At 33.6% G+C, this 23,195-nt stretch overlaps 1 protein-coding gene and 2 long non-coding RNA genes across 3 annotated transcripts; 1 reads left to right on the top strand and 2 right to left on the bottom strand.

Annotated features, from left to right (window-relative positions):
- Positions 1–9,462: 9,462 nt before the first annotated feature.
- LOC112716360 (plasma membrane ATPase 1) lies at positions 9,463–16,541 on the bottom strand. The gene is made up of 22 exons (XM_025768262.3): positions 16,322–16,541; positions 16,139–16,231; positions 15,787–15,906; positions 15,521–15,619; positions 15,199–15,336; positions 14,907–15,041; positions 14,596–14,775; positions 14,192–14,398; positions 13,978–14,097; positions 13,765–13,884; positions 13,436–13,558; positions 13,231–13,335; positions 13,003–13,147; positions 12,665–12,829; positions 12,319–12,557; positions 12,140–12,172; positions 11,968–12,049; positions 11,625–11,785; positions 11,263–11,448; positions 11,005–11,187; positions 10,627–10,805; positions 9,463–9,934 (listed from the first exon to the last, which is right to left on the bottom strand). The coding sequence occupies exons 2-22, from the start codon at positions 16,190–16,192 to the stop codon at positions 9,838–9,840; spliced, it is 2,871 nt and encodes a 956-aa protein (XP_025624047.1). The 5' UTR covers positions 16,193–16,231; positions 16,322–16,541; the 3' UTR covers positions 9,463–9,837.
- A 2,741-nt stretch (positions 16,542–19,282) lies between these two features.
- LOC112716359 (uncharacterized) lies at positions 19,283–21,145 on the bottom strand. The gene is made up of 2 exons (XR_003160312.2): positions 20,321–21,145; positions 19,283–20,219 (listed from the first exon to the last, which is right to left on the bottom strand). It is a non-coding gene; the product is annotated as an uncharacterized lncRNA (long non-coding RNA).
- Positions 21,146–21,184: 39 nt separating this feature from the next.
- LOC140175896 (uncharacterized) lies at positions 21,185–22,799 on the top strand. Its single transcript, XR_011866894.1, has 2 exons — positions 21,185–21,318; positions 21,387–22,799. It is a non-coding gene; the product is annotated as an uncharacterized lncRNA (long non-coding RNA).
- Positions 22,800–23,195: the final 396 nt, after the last annotated feature.

Below are 23,195 nucleotides of genomic sequence, written 5' to 3'. Positions count from 1 at the left end.
CCCTCCACTCTTCTCATAGTGCGTTTTGATTGCATTAAAATCTCCCATAATCACTATATTATTGCTACTGCCCTCCATCATATGTAGTATATATGCAAATTGCTCCCCTTTTCGCCTTTTATCGTTGCCAAATAGACCCTCACTACCTCCCATTCTTTACTGTTTTGCTAGTTTGTGCTCTTAAAGTGAATGAAAAAATTATCATGTTGAATTATATGAACATCTACTTCCTCCTTTCACCCAACCACCAATCCTCTTGATAAATCCTCCGGATCAACCATGAAAAAGGAAGTAAAACCAACCTTTATTAGCATACTTTCTATTTTCGAAGTAATATTTTTTGTTTCACTAAGAAACAATACATTAGGGGAATGTAATTTAACAATCCCTTTGATGTTGTGAACTGTCAGGAGTTTTTCTAAACCCCAACAGTTTCACATCAGTATCTTCATTCCTCTTGGGGTGCCCATTGCAGGGTAGCACCCTCTCCCTTTTCAGCTGTCTTAGTACTTTTTGGAAGTGTCTCTTCAAATTAGCTCTATCTTTACTGTTGAAAGGCTTTCACTTGAGCTTGTAACTGGTTTATATGCATTGCCTTTCCTTGCTGGTTTTTTTATTCACTTTCTTTCCTCCTTTCTTTCCTGCTGATTCTACCGAAGCACCAACTGAGAATATGTTCTCTAAATTTCCATCAGAATTAAGTTGCTTCCTAGCTTCCTTCTCTTTCCCAACCTCCTTCAGTTCACTTCCACATTCTTCCACCACTTCCTTCTTCCCGTTCTCCATGCTCTTTTGTAAATTACTTTATATCTTACTGTTTTCCTCGTTAGCTTAAGCATTCCCTTCCTGGACAAAAAGACTTGCAAATACACGAATGAGACTAATTGGCGTTGGTTTTGTTGCCTTTTTCTTCTTCTCCTCATTGTTGGAAAATCGATTTGGATTGTTTTTTCTTTTTGTTCTCCAATCCTCTTTCCTACCTGGTCAGCTCTCAACCAAGCTTCTCACTTCTCCTCCCTTGTTTCTCCTTGCTCCGAGTCCTCTACATTTTGTTTGCACGCTCGAATTTCATGTCCAACAAAGCCACAATAGTGAAAAAAGTTGCCAATTCTTTCATATTTTAACTGCAATTGTACTATTTTTTTTGTTGCTACCCAAGATTTTCAGAATTCGTCTGAGAGGTTTTGTGATATCCATCTCCACTTTGACTTAGAAACCCTTCCTTCTTTCCCCTAATTTGAAAAAGGTCCGATTCCAGCACTTTACCTAACGCCGCCCTTACTCTCTTCCGTAAACTCTTTGTTTTGCAATGCTCTAAAAATCCTCAAAGTTGAACCAATATAGGACTGTGGCAAATTCTACATTATGTCTTCTCTCCATCTTTTGACGTTCAAAATATAGCTCTTGAATAGCCAATGGACCCCTTTTTTCAATTCGGATCAAATAATTTTTCTTTTAAAAAAGCTTTGAAAAATATTTTCACTTCGGTTTAAAACCTTGAATCCCTCCAGTTGCCCCAGATTCCGAGCTGAATTGGCATCTTGCGAAGATCCTACCAACCAAGCTTTTTAAACATTTTTCAATACATTCCTTTATATCTTCATCGTCGAACTGCACAATCCTCTCTTCTTCCTCTATCTCCTTATTCCTCCCCTGATCAATAGAGGCAACAGGCGCTACCATGAGAGTCCAATCGGACTTAATGATATTATCACGCGAAATAAGGATTCCACACCGAAATTCTAGTAGAGCACCTACTAAAACCCTAATAATAGAGCACTTGTTATTCTCCTCAATTTCGCAATTAGGTCTTTATGCTATTTTTTTTAATTAGATCCTTATACTATTTTTTATTTTGTAACCAAATCATTTCTAGTGTAAAAAGTATTAGAACTAATTGAGTATTTCTTTACTAATTGAAGGTATCAACAATTAAGAAACTAATTAGATCTTTAATTACATATTTTTTGGGAGAAATATTTTGTTAATTTCAACGTTTTTGATATGAAAATGACCTAATTACAAAATTAAAAACAATTTGGGGATCCAATTGAAAAGAAAAAATAAATATAGAGACTTAATTAAAAATTTGGTAAAACTATAGGAACCAATAGAGTAATTAAACAATTTAAAATCAATCGCGGAAATAATTATGTGGCACAAATCAATACACATAATATGACGTCGTTGTTATTATTTGGGGAGGAGCTGCATTTACTCAAAACGACGTCGTTCCAACTCTTCATCTCCTCCCATTTACCTTCACCACCCACTTATTTAGTCACTCTTTATTCTCCTTTCATTGAAAACTCAAAAGACAAAACCACCATTATACATAAGAAATAAAGCTTGGATGGAAAATTTTATTTTTTTTTAGATTTTTCATAATATCTCTCAACTCGATAAGTTAAAGATTAATTTATCATAAATTTGAACTTCATTTAAGTGTTTTTCACTAGCCAATAAATTTTTACATATACAAAACAAAATTTAAATCTCTAATATTTACTTTTGAAATATTCTTCCATATTTACTTAAGTAAATGAATAAGCTCACCATCCAACTTGATTTGGATGGAAAACTTGCGTTTGGTATATCTTTGGGTTAAAAGTAACGTAAAAGTTAGTATTTCATCGAAAAGGCCCAGCTTTAGTGTTAGCATCTCCTTCTACGAAGCCAGACATGCCATCCCACTTGTAACCAAAAGAAAATTTAAAGGACGTTCTGGCCCATAATTTTTCTATACCCATCTCTGTCCCCAAAAACAAAAATAGTGAAATACAGAAATACCTCCTCCCCTAGCAACCCAAAAAAGAATAAAATGATAAAAAAAAATAGAGTAACTATTACCATTTCTATTATGATGATTTTACTTTAAATTTTTATTTTCATTGCATTCTTACATGAATATTTTGAAAACAAGTGTCACATTATAAAATGAGAATTTGAAATTCTGAATAAATAAAAGTTTAATTATTATGTTGATCTATATAGTTTCACTAATTTTTAATTAGGTTTCTATATATATTTTTTTAATTGGATTTTTACACTGTTTTTAATTTTGTAATTAGGTCATTTCTAGTGTAAAAAATGTTAGATTTAACTGAATATTTCTTTGCAAATCGAAGGTATTCATAATTAAAAATCTAGTTAGATCTTTGATCGCATGTATTTTGGGATAAATATTATGTTAATTTTAATGTTTTTAACATGAAAATGACCTAATTACAAAACTAAAAGCTATGTAGGGATCTAATTGAAAAAAAATATATAGAAATCTAATTAAAAATTGATAAAATTATAAGGACCAACAGAATAATTAAACCTAAACAAAATTGTAAACAGGCCACACCAAATTTAAGATTATCTCCTCATTATTATTATTATTGTTTTTGACATAGAAATCTGTTCAATTTATCATTTCACAATCCTTCTCATTTAAGTTGAGTTAAATATCAAATTCGTCCCTGAAAGATACCTCGATCTTCATATTAGTCCCCGAAAGATAAAGTTAATCAAAAGAGTCCCCGAAAGTTACACGAGTGAGTCACGTTTGTCCTTCCGTTAACTCCCTTGGTGACCTGGCTAACGTTTGCTGACGTGTGTCATTAGCTTCCAACGTGAAAGAGGCCAACGTGTCATAACCTATTGCTGACAAGGTAAGTTTGGCAAAACAGTTCAAATAAATCCCTAAGTATTTGAAACCTAATCCTAATTTCTACGATAAATAGGTTGCTTTCAGCAATCAGAGGGCCATATGCGTGGGTTCGTGTTGAAATTGCTGGTTTGGGGCGATGATAGAGGCAGGAAATAGAGGCCGTGGTGGTGGTGTGTCGTTCTTCTCGAATGGTAGTAATGGTTCCAGCGCTTCAATCCGAACCAGGAGGAAAACCCATGAGGAATCATGTTTCTGTGGATTGAAGGCTGCGATAAGAAAATCTGGGACAACAGAGAACCCATATAGACTATTCCGTGCATGTCCAAGGTACCGGGTGAGTGTTGTGTAAGAAGTTAATGGTTTTCCATGTTGTTTTGTGTTTTGTGGTTTTGTTTAATTTTTTATTTTCTGATTTTTGAATTTGCAGAAGGGCAGTCACTGCAACTACTTTAAATAGGTTGAGGATGATGAGTATGAAGGGGTGGGCGAAGGTGGAAGAAAGAAAGATTATGGGGCTGAGCTGCAGGTTGATAGTGACTGTGATGAATGGAGGTTGAAGGTGACATCGAGACTGGGCAGCTTGGAAGCTGAAGTAAAAGCATTGAAAATGTTAATAGTTTTCCTGTTTGTGGTAGTTGTGCTTAATGTGATCATTTGTAGTTTGTTATCTCGTTCCAAGTAAAGCAAATTCTGTTGATATGTAATGGTGTAATGACATGAATCCATTGAATGAGAATAGATGTTGCATTTGGTTTTTTTAGATGAAGACAACACAATCCAATTCAAAGGTTCCAAACCAATTCGGATCACTATTAAAGTAAGATGTACTAAGGAATGGACATAAGCAGTAGTCAAGGAACTCTTAAACATTGAGTAGTCAAAGTACTCTTAAACATTTAGTTGCCATAGAAGGCTAGATGTCACATTGTCTTAAGGACCAAAATAAAAAGGTTTAACATGAGGATACAGACCACATCAAAGTCATAAGCTTTTACATGAGGATATAAAACCTAAAAAGTATTATAAACCAAAATAAAAGGGCATAGTACAAGTTTCAGTTACATAGCTAACCAAAATATAGATAATGGAACTTCAATTGCTCTGTGCAAAAAAACATAAAGTATCCTCACACAAAAACAAATTCAACCAGAATACATTTCAACACTAATCAAAATCATTTATCAGTCTTTCTTGGGGGCTTGAAGCCTGGAGTAGGAACGAAGGTCATAAAGTCGGACAGTTTTTTAACAGTGGCTGAACTAGTCCCCTTGATTGTCTCAGCAGAGTAGCTACTGGTGTGGCTACAGTAGGTTTAGGGTTGGACTGAAGTCTGGCTTTCCCTTTAATGACCTTTAACTTGGATGGCCTAGCTGTTACTTGTTCCTACATAATTTAATGGTATATCTAGATTTAGATTTAGCTTATAAAAGAAATGAGATATGTTTAAAAGAAATAACAAATATTTAAAAAAAATCACATATGGCAGATTACCTGTTGTGTTTCTTGGGTTGGTGGTATGCTTTCAGACTGACTAATTTCAATTACCTTTGGTAGTTCACTAAAGTGGGCCTTTATCCATGCATCTTTAGGCCATTTGTCGAGATATTCCCAGGCTTTTTGATTAATTAGCTTCACTCTGTTCATGTTTCGATTGAATTCAACTGTTGTCCTAGACCGAGCACATTCCTAAACCATATCTTTCAGTTCAATGCTTGACCATTGTTTCGAGAAATTGCGCCATAAATTCCATACGCAGAATCGATGGTGTACCCTGGAAAATACTTCCTGAACAGCTGGTATTAAACCCTGCAAGTTAAAATAGACATGATAAGATGTCAAATCAAATTCGTCCCTACAATAAATTCATTAAATCAAATTCATCCCTCAATGTAACTTTATTAAATCAAAATAGTCCTACTAATTCCTAGTCGTAAGTCAATAAAATGCTCACCTTCTGCATGTCTGAAATGAAGCACCATTTGTTCTCCCTGTAGTCTCCCAGGTCATTGTGCATTAACTTAAGGAACCACTTCCAATTGTCTTTGTTTTCAACACTAACTATGGAATAAGCAATCACGAATATGTGATTGTTAGCATCCTATCCACAAGCTGTTAAAATTTGACCCCCATGTAGTGTCTTCAGAAACACTCCATCAAGACCAATTAAGGGTCTGCAACCTACCTTAAACCCCCTCTTGCAGGCATCAAGACAAACATAGGAGCGATCAAACAGGGGAGGACTGTCAGGCATGGGGATAATAGATACTTGAATTGTGGAGCCGGGGTTACTAGTCAGCAACTCATTGGCATAGTCCCACACCAACCCATATTGAGCTATCTCATCATTCTCCACTATTTTCCTAGCGGCTTTCAAAGCTCTTGTAATGCATGTGCTATTCAGATAGACGTTGTACTTTCTAACAAACCAGTTGTAAACCTCTCGATGCTTCATGGTAGGGTGTTTTCTAAGCTTAGGTACTAGTTTACTCAGGGTCCAGGTTTGGGTTGCAGCTCTGTTTTTTCTCCTTCTTGGACAAGTGTGACTATCTATTAGTGTCTTAATTTGCCAAGATCCATCTTGTTTATTACATGCATAGTAAACTACCCATGGACAATCTTCAGACTTACAGACAGCCCTAACTCTAACCTTGTCATTTTTTGAAAACAAAATATTTCTACCCCACTGGATTGTATAATCCCTAGTTGCTTGCATGAATTCAGACTTGGACTTAAATACCATACTGACCTCAAATTTCAACTGCCCAAACTTTGTTTTCTCATTGAACTGAGGGTATACAGCTGGTGATTCTTCATCAGACTCCAACACCTTATCAGAATCCTCTGAATGCCAGGAGTCAACATCTGAGGCACCATCACTATCATCTAAATATGGTAACAAAAAGTTGAAAACATAAGCTACCCTAACATTTGCAAAATAGTTCAAAAAACAAGTAACCCTAATCGAATTAACATACCAGACTCAGAGCTTTCTTCATCTTCAGACCCCTTATAGTTAGAATCATCAGTGTCTATTTCTTTAACAACTAATCTTTTCTTAGGGGGCTTATGCTTCTATCTGACTTCAGACATGCTGTCCCTTTCTCCACTTCTTTTTCCCTTTCTAGAGTCACTGTCACCGTCACTGCTATAGAGGTTGTCTCCTACAACCTTTGGAGACCTATACAGTTTATCTTCAGTACTCTCATAAGAGTCATGAGAGTCAGTGTCATCTTCCTGGAGGGGAGCTTCCTTCACTTGTCTTCCACATCTTGTGACTCTGCAGCCACTGCTACTTTGTTTGTCCTTTGTCCCTTGTAAGTTATTGGCTGCCTCTGATGATAAATTTGATTGAGGTGGGACTGATTTGGCCTGATAAATGGTCTTCTTGGCCTAAGGAATAGGCTTCATGGGCTGAGCTGTTGTCTTTTTAGGCTGAGATGTTGTCTTTTTAGGCTGGTGGGCTGGTTTACTAGGCTGAGACATGGGCTTCACCTTTGGTCGGTTGGGCTCAAATATGGGCTTCATTGTTGAATTGGGCTGTGACTTGGGCTGTGAGGTTGTTCTGTTGGGGTGAGAAGTTTGCTTGTTGGACTCAAGATCCATTATTGTGGGTTTCTTCACAGGTTGGGAACTGCACTTCTTAGCTTCGAAATACTTCTCCTGTTTTAATATTTCTGCTTCCACATTCACTACTTCCTCCTCAATGTGGTCTACTATACAAGGCTGAGAAATACAATTCTCCAGGTATATATTGATTAGATTATGGTTTCTCCTACAATCCTTGCACATGGCAACCAAGTCTGTGTCTGTGACTAAGCTTCTCAACCCCTTACAAAGAAGACGTCAAGCGTGTCTCCTTCAACCCCCATCAACACCTTCGTATTATCGGGTTCATATACCATATCTCCTTCTGCATTCTTCTTAAACAATCCACCATGGTGAAACACAAAGGTCATCGGAGGACCTTCCATCTACAATCAGAAAAAAGAAAACATCCTTAGCCCACACAGATTGCAACTGGCTATTCTCAATCATAACATAACAAATTCTAACCCCAACACAAACATGCAAGAATGAAAACTAACCCTCATTAAAATGAAAGACCCATAACTCAATATCATCACAACGGCAGTCAAAGCAATGCATTCTGACACTTCAACAATAGTCACACAAACCCTTAGCCTCCTCAAACCCCTACCTGTAATCAGACAGAGACATACACGACGCCACCCCTAAGCCATCAAGCTACAACTGACTTCAAAAAAAGGAAAAAACTTTAATGCTTACCTCCAACCGTCACGATTGCTTCTTCCACAATCAATGTTGCACACAGAGCCGATGACCTCTGTTCTCAATAACAACACCTATTCGGCTTTGATCGTCAACCAACAACGAGAAACGTGGATGGCAACGTTTGAATGCTAGGTGAAGGGGTTAGGGCTGGCTTGAGGGAGACGAAACAGTTTGGAGCCAAACATGGAGATACTTGTTATGGAAGAGGGTGAATCCACTCTGCAACGTTTTGAAACCACGCTCCCCACAAAACGACGCCGAATCATGTCTATCTAGACATTCCTTCAAAACGGCGTCATTTTTCTTCTCTGCCAGCGTGGCAGTTAACGTCCCACGTGAGCAGACGTTAGCCATGTCATCAAGCAAATTGACGGAAGGACGAACTTGATTCACTCATATAACTTTTGAGGACTCTTTTGATTAATTTTATCTTTCGGGGACTAATATGGAGATCGAGGTATCTTTCAGGAACGATTTTGAGTATTAACTCCATTTAAGTTTAAGTATAAGAAAAATGAAGCGCTTACATTAACAGTAGAATTTTGTATTTGGTAGGTGGTAAAAATAGAGTGAAATTCTGTAAATACTGAATAGTCTCTATATTCAATACAATTTTATCTCTCACACTTATCTGTTATTACTTTTATTTTTTTAAATCGGCAAAATCAGCTTAACAAAGAGATTACTAACACCCAATTTTGTAAACCCTTGACCTTTCAAAAATTATAAGAGTTATGTTTAATAAATCAAAATATAAATTAAAATAAAAATAAACTGTCAATAGTACAACTTATAAAAATTGTTTAGTAAAATTACTAATAGACATAAATATGATAAAAAAATAAATATTTATTAATATACAAATTTATAAATAAAAATATTATTATACTAAATTTAATCACTAAAACCAATTACCATATATTTATATATAAATATATATATTATTCAAATTATTTTAATACGTATTTTATATTTTAATATATATTTTATACTAATAGCTAATTTTAATATATACTGACATGATTAAATTATAGTAGATTCTTTTAACCAAACTAATTTAGAAAAGTTTTTCACTATATTCAAAACCATTCTTAACTTTTCATAACTAAAAATGTAAATACATAATTTTTTATTTATTAAATACCAATTAAAATATTTAAATTTCACTGGAAAAAATTTCCCGACCAAACCTAGTGACTGAAGATTGCATCGGATTATTATATTGTCACAATATATGATATACGTAGAAGACAATAAATCAAATTTTTAACCTTTTTCACATCAAATTCTAAAAACAAACCATAAATAGATCGAAAATATAAAAAATTTTTTAGTTTTCGATTTTTGTAGCTTGATTGTTTCTTTTTTATTCAGTTTCTTTAATCATTCCTCACTTGTCTGTTTTACACCATTTTTGAGAAACTTTAAAATTGATGTTTTTTACATAAATGAACATTTTTTTTTTAATTTCACAAAGTATTTCCTAAATCGACATACCAAAAACTAATCCGTTGTGAATTGAAATTCCATTTAAAAGTTGGCCGCCAACAAATTATTGTATGCACAAAGTGAAATTTAAACCCCCAACTTTTGTTTGAGCAAAATAAATGACATCTGTCTAAACAAACTAATGAACTAACTATAAGACCAACCCAACTTAGTTATGGGGATTGAAAAATATTGTAAAAGCCACCATACCATCAAACAACCTAAGCATATACAAATAAGCATATAGAGCTAATCAACATCAGAAATTTGTGTGCACAAAAAGTAGTCTCACACCCAACACAATCTATCTAAACTATTAGATCATAGATAGACCAAAAATTGTCTAGCACTCAATGGAGATGGAGGACAAAATTGTCCTTACACATATTTGGTTGCTATCACACAGTGTATGCTTGCTGTATTGTGTCAATGTCAAGCCCCTTCAGTCTAACCACTGACTCAACATGGCCTTTCAGTGTATGCAGTTCTCTCAATCTGCAAAATACATTCAATAAATCGCATCAACAAACTTAGGATTTCATGCAAAATAAAAATAAATGCATGTATATTGCAAACTTGCTAATGCCATAGATAGACAATTTAGAAATCAAATATATAGAAAATAGTTCACAATAGATCAAAGCCTATAATATAGAAATAGAAAATGGTAACCTCTTAATGTTAAAAATACCGTGGGTCCTTGAATCATCCATAAAAAATGATAAAAAAATACTGTTCATACATCAAACACTCTTGATACTTGTATAAAAATACCGTTATTACTAATTAATTGTGTATTTAAATTATTTTTTAATTAACAAAACAAATAAGGGTGTTAAAATTGTATTATAAAGGGTATAGGCGTAAGGGATTGAAAAGTTTGTTGTTAACATATAAGATTCAACAATTTATTAAGTGCCAAGTAGAAGTAGCATAGCAAAGTATCAAAATAGCCCTAAATTATTGCTTTAGGGTAACAACTAACCTATGAAAGATTGAACATTTGTCTAATTCTTTTTGGTATAACTGGAATTCAATCTTTATTACTTTTATTTTGTCAGTGAAGTAATATTTCAAGTGCCATTCTAAACTATACTCAAAAGTTTCACCTAAAATTTACCATGAATAATCCAATACTTGTAATTATACTAAGTGCACAACCAGCAAATAATGTATTATAAGAATACCTGGCAATCTCTGCTCGTCTTTTAGCCTCTTCAGCCATTTGATTAAGTTCAGTGTAAGTTGTACGTTCACTGAACATCTTGGTCTCCGGCGGATGAAGTCCATGAAGAGTTCTCTGTGCATGCGCCCATTTAAGTTCACGTTCTTCCTTTCCGAAATCCTTTTTCCTTGTGAAAGCAATCTAACACACAAACATTCCACTTTAGACACTAAACAAACAATTAAGGTGACTACTCACATGAAAATGTCTTCATGCGAAAGATAATAGCTAAGATGTTGACACGTGTTATGTTAAGCAGTTTAGTCCAACATGTCAAACCATCTAACGTCAGCTATCATCCTCCCATGAAGACTTACTCTATACAAAACAAAATATATACCCTTTGTTCAATAACAAGATCCCAAGCCCGGCCACTCAAGGCATATCGAATAACGAACTTGATGAAATCAAGTGGAATATAAAAGATGAGATTATATAGCCACACAACACCAGCCCAACCCCATCCAATCCCCTCAATTGCCGCGAAGCTCCAATTGGCATAAACCGCAATTAGTGTTGCTATCTGCTTATCAAAGATGAACATGTTATTATTATAACATTATTATGATATGTCTAAATTTGTGTTGGTTTCACTCACCAGCTGGGCAATGACAAAGGCTGATACAAGAAACAAACCCGGACGCTCCACATATGACCAACTCCGTGCTCGTGTCACAAAGATGAGAGCCTGGCTAATTGTACTAACTTGTAGGTAGATCGCCGACGCAAGCTTTCTGAAGTCATCCACATCCTTCTTCTGAAGACTCGACACCCCGAATGTTCTCTGGAAATTCGATCATTAACATAATACAAAAAGTTTTGACCGAAGTTAGTTATCCAATGGACAAAATGGATAGAATGGACTAGACCACAAGTTTCATAGGGCCAGTAATTGGTTAAACACATAGATAATAGCATTAATTCAATAAGGAAAAATAATTTAATCAAGAAGCTTCTTACAGGGAAAAAATCTGTTTTATATGCTGCCCAAAAGAAGATAACTGTCATCATAGCCAAATAACCGCCAAGAATGATTCCGGTAGTAAATATCTCTGCCAGCTTCCAGCTATCTGGATATGGAGATGGTTTTACCCTGTCCTTAGATATTGTCATAATGGTGCCTGTCATATCCGAAAAGATCACAAGTTTAGCGAGAAGATGCTACAAACATTAGGAAGTATCATGAAGGTTTGGCGATCCGAAACGGTATCTCTGACAATATCACCGATAAAAAAGAGATCAAAGACTCTTTACAAGTTAAAAAAGGGGAATCTAAGTTGGTTCAGAAAAGTATGGTACAAACCATCATTAAGGATAGCAATAATCAGCACCATGAATGGTGGAAAATCAAATTGCCATATGAGAGCAAGTAGCATGAAGCCAAGCTGTCAGAAGGAACAACAAAGTCAGCTGTCAAACCCACAATCACATGTCTGCGACAACAATTAGCTTCTACGGACGGCAATGTAACTTACCACAATACGGATTGTGATGGAAACTGCATAAATCTGCACAAAATGAAATGAAGGAATTAGAAAATAGTCCATCACAGTTATCATTATTCAACAGTTTGGCCTAACTTATTTAGCATATCTCTATAGAGGTTAGCAAAATGGCCGAAACAGAACATCATTACAATTGAAGGCGAGCTCACCGTGTAGTTCTTCATCCTCTGGAATATTGCCCTGCTGGTCAACACAGCACTGATAATAACACTTAGACCTGGTTCTGTTAGAACAATGTCAGATGCACTACGAGCCGCATCGGTTGCATCAGCAACAGCTATTCCAATATCTGCTTTCTTAAGCGCCGGGGCATCATTAACACCGTCACCAGTCATCCCACATATGTGTTTCCTCGCCTGTAAACGTTTCACAATCTCATATTTGTGCTCTGCATTAAATAAGCTCATAGTCAAAACAAGTAAGACTTGGACAAAATACTATGTAAATAAATTGTCATTTAAGTACAAAATAGAGTTTGAAGAAAAGATGTTGTACCAGGGAAAACGCCGGCGAATCCATCAGCTTTTTCAATGAGTTCATCAACTGGCAAGGCAGAAATTGATTCATCCTTGTTCTGGCCCAATAATGCCGACGAAGGATACATGTTGGTTCCCATTCCGAGACGCCTCCCTGTTTCCTTTCCTATAGCTAACTGATCACCTAAAAGAAATCGGTATACACAACAATGTCATTAAGAAACTTACCCAAAAAATGAGCCATGCAACAAAAGATTAATTCCAAATGTCCAAATAATTTCAACTTTTCTCAAAATATGTTCCCCATGCTATAAGCACTAGTGAAAAATCTAAATAAATAACATCCATAATATATACCTGTTATCATTTTAACATTTACTCCAAGATTCAATGCCCGGCGTATTGTCTCGGCACTATCATGTCTAGGCGGATCAAACAAAGGCATGAGTCCGATAAATTGCCACGGCCCTCCTGGACTTTCTTTCCTTCCTTCAGGAACTTCCTGAGACAAAATACTAAAGCCAGTTAGTATCGTTCCACTCACTCCAACTCCAACTAAAGATGAAGAGCATAATCAAAATCCACCTGGTAAGCTACTGCAAGAGACCGTAATCCTCGCTCAGCAAACTTATCGATGATGGAATGGACTCTTCGCTCAATCTCTGATTTATTGTGTGCAAGATTCAAGATCTAAAAGTAAAAAATAAAAATCTGAGCATCAATTCTACTGGCATTTTGGAACTACTATTAAACACATGGAATGAGGTTACTCATAGTCTCATATAGGAACCTGTTCCGGTGCACCTTTGCTGACACGATGCATCTTACCGTCACTGTCTATGTAAGTCAGAGCAGTCCTTTTGTCAGTTGGATTGAACGGAAGGAAATGAACCTCTCGAATACCAGCTCTGGCCTAATTGTTTTAGACAGTCAAATACAAACAATGTACCAAAAAGACGAGAGAGCATGTGTAAGTTGTTTTGATTAGAATAGATAAAAGCAACAATAATCTTACAGTGATCCTGGCTGCTATTAACAACTAAAATTGCAATACTTTTTAGTGAGCATTTACAAACTTGAACAGAAGATAGAGTCATAGATTATCCGAAGTGATTTTACCTCCTTCGGATCACTCAGCATCCCTACAATAGCCGTATCGATAGCATCTTGGTTTTCCACTCTTGAAGCGCGAGCAGCCATGAGAACCACCATATCTGCATCAACTCCTTTAGCGAAAACCTATAGAAAGTATTAGTAACACTTCAGCATAATACCACAAAGAAAATATGGTAACTCGACATGATACTAAATTGATAACAACTAAGTACTGACCTCAATAAGATTCTTGTCAACTGTTAGTTTATTCAACGTAAGAGTTCCGGTTTTGTCACTACACAATACATCCATGCCAGCCATTTCTTCTATTGCTGTCATTCTTTTAGTAATAGCACCCTGGAGAATCATACAAAGTGTAATCAATGGAGATTTAAACCTAGTTGATGAAAAATTTAATAAAAAAAACTTCTAAGAAAGCCTTAAACATTACCTGCTGAGATAGGCGATGGGATCCAATTGCCATTGTCACTGACAAAACAGTAGGCATGGCAATTGGAATTCCTCCAATAAGGAGCACAAGCAGATTGTCTATCCCAGGGCGATACTTTCGATGCTGAATTGGATACATGACAATGATCTCCACTATCATTCCCACAGCAATTGAGCATATGCAGAAGTTCCCAATCGCGGTTAGGACCTGTTTGAGAAACCATGTTAAATGTCATTGTAAAAATATATATTATTATAAAAGTAAAGAAGAAAGCTAAACCAAAAGGATTAATTAAAAGCACAAAAGACTCATTGAAATTAACATAGATAATAGATTGCATAAACTGTCAATTTCATTTTTACTTTGAGATAATAAAAACAGTTTCAAGATCAGATTCATTTTACCGATTGAAAATGGCCAATTTGATTTGTAGAGTCAACCAGATGAGCAGCCTTGCCGAAGAAGGTATGAACTCCAGTGGCAATAACAACAGCTTCGATCTCTCCTTGCTTGCATGTAGACCCTGAATAAACACTATCACCAGGGCCTTTTGTGACCGGAAGCGACTCGCCGGTTAGTGCAGACTGCGACCCGAATAGGAAACTTAAACAATCAGCAAAATGTAGGCAATAACTAATCAGATATCACTTGACCAAAAAAAAAAAAAAACTAATCAGATATCAACTAAGATAGCAACAAAGGCCTCAACATGCACCTGGTCAATCTTCAATGGATCACCTTCAAGGAGACGGGCATCTGCCGGGATAATATCCCCAAGCTTAATTGTAATTATATCACCCGGAACAAGGATACTGGCATCCTCCTCAACCCATTTCCCATCTCGAAGGATCTGAATAATCATTTTAGTAATACTAATTAAAAACACACACACAGAAGAACAAAAACAAAAAAGTATGTGAACCAAATACTGCTGCCTAAATTTTATATCAACATCCAAAATTAACTTCTGGAAAGTAGAAGCAAAGATATAAACTTTATATCGACACCTTGGCTTTAGGCGCTAGGCGAGCCATGAGAGCAGCGGCAGCATTACCAGCATTGTTCTCCTCTATAAAACTTATAGTCGAATTGATAAGCAGAAGTGTAATAATCCCAACAAAGTCTTGCCAATCAGGTGGTTTCCCCTGAATAACATGACCATGAAAAAAAAAGTGAAAATAAAAAAAAATGATAAAATGCGGGGAAAAAAACTTGTTAGCCCTCTACAACTTCTACAACTATTTCTACAAGTTTTCCTTCTCATAATAAAAATAAATCAAAATCAAAATTCTCAGGTCAATAAATGAGTATAAGTATTCATTATCTTACTCCTCCATTTGCCAAAGCAATCGCCATGATTGCTGCAGCTTCCATGACCCAAGAAAGAGGATTCCACATGAATCCCAAAAACTTGAGAAGCTTGCTTTCCTGCAAAATTCATAACAATAGAAAGCATAGAATTTAAAAAAAAAAAAGTAAAAGAATTTTACTGCTCAAAATTTCTTCTTCTTTTTTTTTTTCTCCATCCTTTTTCACCACTAACAATCTAAAAGAAAAACAAAATATAAAAAAGTGTTAAAAAGAAAAAAAAGAACCTGCTTCTCCTCAAGTTTGTTATGGCCAAAGATACCAAGTCTCTCCTCAGCAGCCTTTGTTGTGAGACCATTTTGGTCACACCTTAGAGTCTGAAAAACTTCCTCAATTGGCACGTTTTCCTGCAAACAAAAACACAAAAAAAGAAGCAAAAAATCACACTCCCTCTAGGGAAAAAAAAAAGAGAGCAGAAAATCTGCAGAAACCAGAATATAAACTCACAAATTCCAAGAACAACACACAGAAGAACTGAAGAACCCAGTAGAAGTTCAAATTTCAAACAACTTCATCAACATTTAAAAAAAATTATAGAAAAAAAACAGAGTAATTGTGTTGCTCTGTTTATTTATTTACCAAGTCCACAGCTTCCTTGAGAACAGCATGCATGGCGTCACCTTCATCGGCCATTTCTTTTTTCCTTAGCCAAACACAGAAACTTCTAGCTCTCTACAAAACCAAAGGTTCAAACTTTAGGTGAAACATATCATAATAATACTCAAAAAGAAAAGAAAATTTACAGAAAGAAAACAGAAGCACCTTCAGCTCTGTCTAAAATCCAAGTCTTATGAATTACATAATATAAGAAGTTTGAAGTGAGAGTGAGAGGGTTGGTTGGTGTTGTGTCCAAAGTGTCTCGAAGTGGCAGGCGTATATTTTAAAATGAGAGAGAGAGAGAAAGGTGGTGGTTTTGGTGTGTGTCTCAAATGTCAATGAAGATTTCGTTTTGTACTTGCCAGGTACACTCTGTTGCTTCTATAACATTCCACTATTTCTTTTCTAATATTTTATTTTATTCCCATTAACTCACTATTTAAGACTCCGTTTAGTCGTTTACTGAAACTAGACACTATTCAATAATGTGTTTAATAATTAGAGTTTGTAATTAAAATTTTAGTTTTTTAGTATTTTTAAAAATTAGAAATATAAATAGTAAAATTTTTAAAAATAAAAATTGAAATTTTAATATCTTTTAAATAATTTTATTTAATTTTTAAAATTTGTAATTTTATTTTTTTATTTTTATATTTATTTTAAATTAAATATGATATTGAAATAAAACTATATATATTTTAGAGTAATTATTTAAATTAGTCTCCAAGGATTTTAAAAGTGAATATTTTAGTCTCAAAAAAATTAATACATAGATCAATCTCCAAACTTTTATTGTAATAGACAAATCAATCTTCAGTTTATTTTTTGATAAAGTAATTACCCAAATCAATCTCTAAAAATTTTAAAAACAAATATTTTTGTCTCCAAAAAAATTATTATACAGATCAATTCCTAACGTTTTTTTCTATCAGACATAATAATCCACCTCCATTTTACTTTTACTTTATGTCGACATTTATTATTATTAAATTAATTTTGTGCATTAGCAGATGACACTAACATATTAATACACTATTTTCATTAGAAATAAGTAACGTGAATAATGATGCTTTAAAATTCAAATTAAAACATTTTCTTTTAATACAAATAAAATTTTTAAAATAGGACATCTTTTGAATATATTAAATACAAAAATATCAAATATTTTTAACTTTAAATTTCTTATAGAATAATCTCTAATAATTTTATTGAATATTATTATTATTATTATTATTATTATTATTATTATTATTATTATTATTATTATTATTATTATTGAGTAACTATATATATATTTTTTATATTATAAATACATACAAAAGAATCTAATAAATAAATTTATTATTACTTTTGCTAAAAATTTATAAAAATTATGGTACAGTTATACAGTATTATTGTAATTAATAATAATAATAATTTTATTTTTTTTTGAACGGAGAACTGTTATGTCTGACGAAAAAAATATTGAGAATTGATTAATTTTTTTAGAATTAAAATATCCGCTTTTAAAATTCTTAAAAAATAATATGAGTAATTATTTTGCCAAAATAAAACCTTGGAATTTGTATATTAATTTTTCTTAAAAATTAAAATATCTACTTTTGAAATCTTTAAAAATTAATTTAAATAATTATTCTATATTTATACTAAATACAATATAAAAATTTAATTTAATTCTTATTTTTTAATTTTTATCTTTCAATTCTAATGTCTTAAACTTATATATTTGTATACAAGAACTTAATTTAATTTCTATAAAAAAATTTAAAAACTTATATATTTGCATAAAATATATAATAACTAATTTAATAATTTTTTTAATATATAAAATATTTTTTATAAATATATTATGACTAATTCAATAACTAAATAATTTTTAATATATATAATTTCAGTAACTTCTAATCTAATTTCTATACTTTCTATATTTCTATAAAATATATTTTTCTAAAGGGCTACACTAACTTTTGATCTCATTTCTAAAGTAACTTTTTTTAAAAAGAATTTTTAAAGTAATTTTGACACGTATGTGAGTAGTGATAATCTTTAGAATGCGTTTATTAAAAAAGTGTGACAAATGATTTCAATGTGATAACTATTTGATGTTAAATTTATAACCTTTTTTTCTTTTCTGCAAAAGAAACTTTTTCGAAAGAAATGGGATGATGTTCCTTAAAGGGGAATATTAAATAGAACCGACAATATTCATAGTTAAGAATTGTGTAAATATCGAATATAGATAAAAAATATATATTACTAGATTATCAAATTATTAAAAATATTAATATTTATTATGCAAATTTTTAATAAATTTGGATTATTCAATATTTAATGATTTGAAAACGAAACTTACTTTTTTTTTATGAGTATCAGTTTTGAATTTTACATAAAAAAATCCTAATTTTGGAGAAAATAAAGAAGAGAAGAAAATATTCGAAATATAAATAGAATTTAAATAACTTAAAATCTAAATTATAAAATAAAATAAATGACTTGAAATTAAATCAAAACAATAAAATGTCTTTAACAAAAGTCAAAAGACCTTGAATTCAAAAGACAATACAAAAAATGTTAAAGGAAAAACAAAGGCTTTGTAAGAAAGTAAATTTGTAGAAAGAAAAAGATTATAAAAAACTTAAAGAAATTTAAAAGGTATGGAAAGAATCCTAAAAAAAGAAAAATTCTTTGTAGACTCAGAAATCGCTGCAGATATGAGTGTACGAGAGTGTTTTCTGAAACCAAATTTCAACCTCTATTCCTTCCATTCTTCAACTATTTATAAGAGTTCTTGACCAATCAAACTTCAACATATCTTCTATGTGTAAAAATAATTTGATAATTGTTCTCACGTTTTTGGATGATCATGTAACTGCTCTGCTATCAGTTATCTTCACTTGTTAGCCTTCTTGCCATTTCGATTACTTTACTATTCTTCGATGAGTTAAATTGATTGAATCTATCTTTCTTATCGAAAAATCCTTCTCGATGAGCTTCACAATCTTCGAAGGTACCAATCGAGTCTCAAACTCGATTATTAAAACTTGTTTAATTTTGACTAACAAATTACCCTCTTAGAATTGACGCATTCATGGTAATCAAACTGGGAATAAAATGCTCAATCCTATCTGAACAAGACTCTTTAAATGTCATAATCAATTAATTAATTTAAACAATGTCCATTAACTGCCCATGTCTCCATAAATTCAATAATTACATTCACTACAACATGTTTTTCCATTAATTACTGTTTCTTTCTCCTTTAATTTTACATTCCCAAAGAAATTTTCTTTTTCCAATTTTGAACCACAAAAACCCTTCACTTCCAATAAAGAAAAATCCCATTTTTTCTTTTACCGTTCTTTTCAGCAACACCTTCTTAACAACGACAACAGTAACTTTCTCAACTTTCTGGTCCTTTCACCTACTCTTCTCCTCATTTTATTCAGTGACCATTCCATCTCCAACATCATCTTTCTTCTTCTTTAATTTTATTCTCTTTTCTGTAACAATGACTTCAGCCAAAACTCCAAAAACTTTGTCACCAAAAAGAAAAAAGAAGCAAATTGCCACTGACACTTTCGAACAACCTGATTTGAAAATCCTCTCTCGAGTTACGAAAATGACAAGAAAATCTTTTTTTCTTCTCTGTTGAGAACAATGTGCATTGTTTCATCAGTCCTTAAAACACCTTAGACCAAGCCAAAAAATCTCCCACCATTTTTCTAGCTAGTGTCGAAGGAGAGAACTTACTTATTAAAAAAAGATCTTCCCTTCATCGATAATAAAAAACCTTTATGGAACAATCCTAAGATTTCTTTTAAAAATATCATCTTCCTCACTTAGTATCAAAGGGTTGAATCTGCCAAAGGTGAAGCCTGGAAATTTCAAAGCTTTCATGATCTCCTTCGACTTTTCCATTTTCCGTCAATCACACATCATTTGATGATTGAGACTGCATTATATTTTTGGAACAAAACCACAAACAGCTTCCATCTTCTATATGGAATGGTTAGCCCCACACTTTTCGATGTGACCGTTATCATTGGGCTTTTGATGGGCAACCCTGTAGGCACGTTCGATATGAATTCCAATAAAAAATACAGCATTATCGAGAAAAACTCTTATGAAAAATTTATCAAACATAATATGGGAAAAGAAAATAACCTTGCCACAGAAGATGAATATGTAGCTTTTTTGTATTATTGGTCTGTTATTTTCTACTCGAAGAGTGTCTCGATGCAAAAGTTATTCATTACATTGGCCGCTTTACTTCATGAAGGGCATAAATTCAATTTGGCCAAATTGCTTCTTGGCAACCTCTTGATGAGTTGGGGCAAATGGTCGATAGTCTTTGAAAAAAGACTTCAATCAGTGCACGGGGCCCTTTTGGCTACTACGGCTCTTGCTAAATGTTGTCTTCAAAAAACACATGAAATAAGGGAGAATTACAACTTCAAATAAATAGAGTATCGAAGGTTTTCGACTGATCACCTTACAGTCAGATTTCAAAAATGCACGTTTAACTGATGAGCTCTTTTGGGAAGCTTTCTCGAAATTTCACTCATACCAGAATTTTTGAAATAAAGATTTAATACTTGCCCCTTTTGTGGATCGAATGTGTGGACCATAATGGTTTCAATGTCATATTTTTTCGGACGACGATAGCCATGGTTCAAATAATATGACCTGGTCCAATTTTCTTGCCATTCAGATATTTCCAATGAAAATTCCTCAATACAAAAAAAAAAAACAATTCAAGGTTACCTTTCATGCCCCCACATTATATTGCCACACAATTGGATTTTTCACAAGCCATTCCAACTCCTTTTCCAAAAAAAATCCCAACTCTCTATCATGTTACCTTCAATTCAAAAGAAGACATTAAGAAATATCTTGATCTCAGTGATAAAATTCGAAGCCACTACTCCCCACTATCCTTTATTCATAGTAACTTCGTTATCAAGTCTTTCACTGAGTGGTGGGACATCTATTATTTTCGATATAATCGCTCTCTGAACGATGTTATGAAGAGGTCGATAAAAACCTTTCCTGGTACTTCTGAAGTACTCCCTCTAAAAGCTCCGAAAAGAAAAGTGGAAACATCGAGACAACATAAACAAAAAATGTAGAAAACTTCCACCACAGTTTCAATGGCAAAAAAGGTAAAACTTAAATCTTTTATATTTTTATATTTTAAGGTCCTTACCTTAAATCTCTTTCTTCATCACAGAAAGAATCTTCTACTGAAGAATCGATAAAAGTGCCAAACTTTCTCCAGAGCAGACTTCCTCTCATCTGAATGATTCCTCTTCTGCTTCTAGTAGTTCTAAATCGAGTAGCACGTCGAGAAGCTCGACTCACTCCCAACATTCTGAACTCGAAAAGCCACAAAGGTACATTACATTACGATTATTATGGTAACAAACTTATCGATTGGCTCTTTAATAATTTTCTTCTTTTCTTTAATATGAAAATATTAATGCACCCTTTCAACAAACCTCCTTCCACCTCAATGGCAAAGGTTACCTCTGGTAGAGAAGGGGAGCGACCTTCGAGCTCATCATCCGATGGTAATGTAACCTTTCACTATTTATCAACCACTCAAGAGACACAACAACCTGATAAGCAAGTAACCAAAGAAACCCCCCAATGTAGATATCGATCAACCAGTTATAAAAAAGCATACCTCAAAAGAGTCGAATCAACAAAAATCCCCACAAATAGAATACACCATCTTCTCCTCAAATCGATGTCGATCTCACTGTTTCCTCTTCTCCTTCGAAGGAAGATAACCCATTTGTAAAGACTATTAATGAAAATGCACGTCTTCATCTAGGTTCTCCAAGTGTGAAGATTTTACCGGATTCAGTTAGTCGACCTGGAAAACTTCGAATCAAACTCCTAAAACCCAAGAAACTCCTCTAGCCACTGTTTCCAGTCCACCAGAGGCTGATTTAGCTGAACTCCTTGGTGCCATATCCAAAATCTCTCATAATACGGATATGCCAACTTCAATTTCAACCATGAAATAATTATCGGAACAAGAGCTCCCAACAAAACTGACTCCTCAAGCTATCAAAAGGGTTTCTGCCCTTCTTAGCCTCCTAAGGCATACCATCAATGCGTGGGTAAATCGAGATGACTTGAATGCAATTTTTTCAGATATGTTGTGTGCCACTCTCGAATATCAAGTCCCACTCAACTTCTCCAGAGTAGTGAAGAAATTCAAGAAAATTGCTAATAACGTCTTCATCTCCTATAACAAAATGAATGAAGTGAAGAAAGAGATGGAATTCATCGAAATAGAATTCACAAAGCTTGACACTTCTTATAATTCAACGCAAAAGACTTATAAAGAATATGAAGTTGGTGTTGCTCATGCTACCAGTACATGAACTCAATTAGCTCAGCGCAGGGAAGAACTTGCCCTAATTCGTGAGGAGGAAGCTCAATTAGAAAGGCCTTACTTAAAAGTTAAAAGGAGGAAACAAGATCTTTTTCGAATCCTTTGTGAAATGGAAAACAATATGGCTGACATCGGGAGAAAGTATAAGAAACTGCAACTCAAAGAGCATGATGAAATCAATGTGTACTATAACACCCTACAACACAGAATCTTATGCTTAACTTATAAGACAGAGGTGGTGAAGTATTACGACCTCTAAAAGAAAAATTATATATATATATATATATATATATATATATATATATATATATATATAATAGCTTAAAGAAATTTTATAACGAGGAGATTTTGAAGGAAAGTTTAAAACAAAAATCGTAACATTCACGTAAACGAAAAACTTGCGTACGAAAAAACGTAAGATATATATATATATATATATATATATATATATATATATAAAATAAAAAGGAAGTGCCATAAGATACAAAATATTCAAGCTCCAGGCTCAACCTTCGAAGCCAAGGTTGGCCGGAGAATATTTACATAACTATACATAACCCAAAATATCCCAAAACGGATAAAACAACAACCTGTTCCTCCACATCGACCTTAAAGAAGGACAAAATAAAGTTA

Source organism: Arachis hypogaea, chromosome 10, assembly GCF_003086295.3.
Source record: "Arachis hypogaea cultivar Tifrunner chromosome 10, arahy.Tifrunner.gnm2.J5K5, whole genome shotgun sequence".
In the NCBI taxonomy this organism is placed as follows: domain Eukaryota; kingdom Viridiplantae; phylum Streptophyta; class Magnoliopsida; order Fabales; family Fabaceae; genus Arachis; species Arachis hypogaea.
The sequence above is the reverse complement of the archived record's forward strand: the minus strand, read 5'-3'. Positions and strand labels throughout refer to the sequence as shown.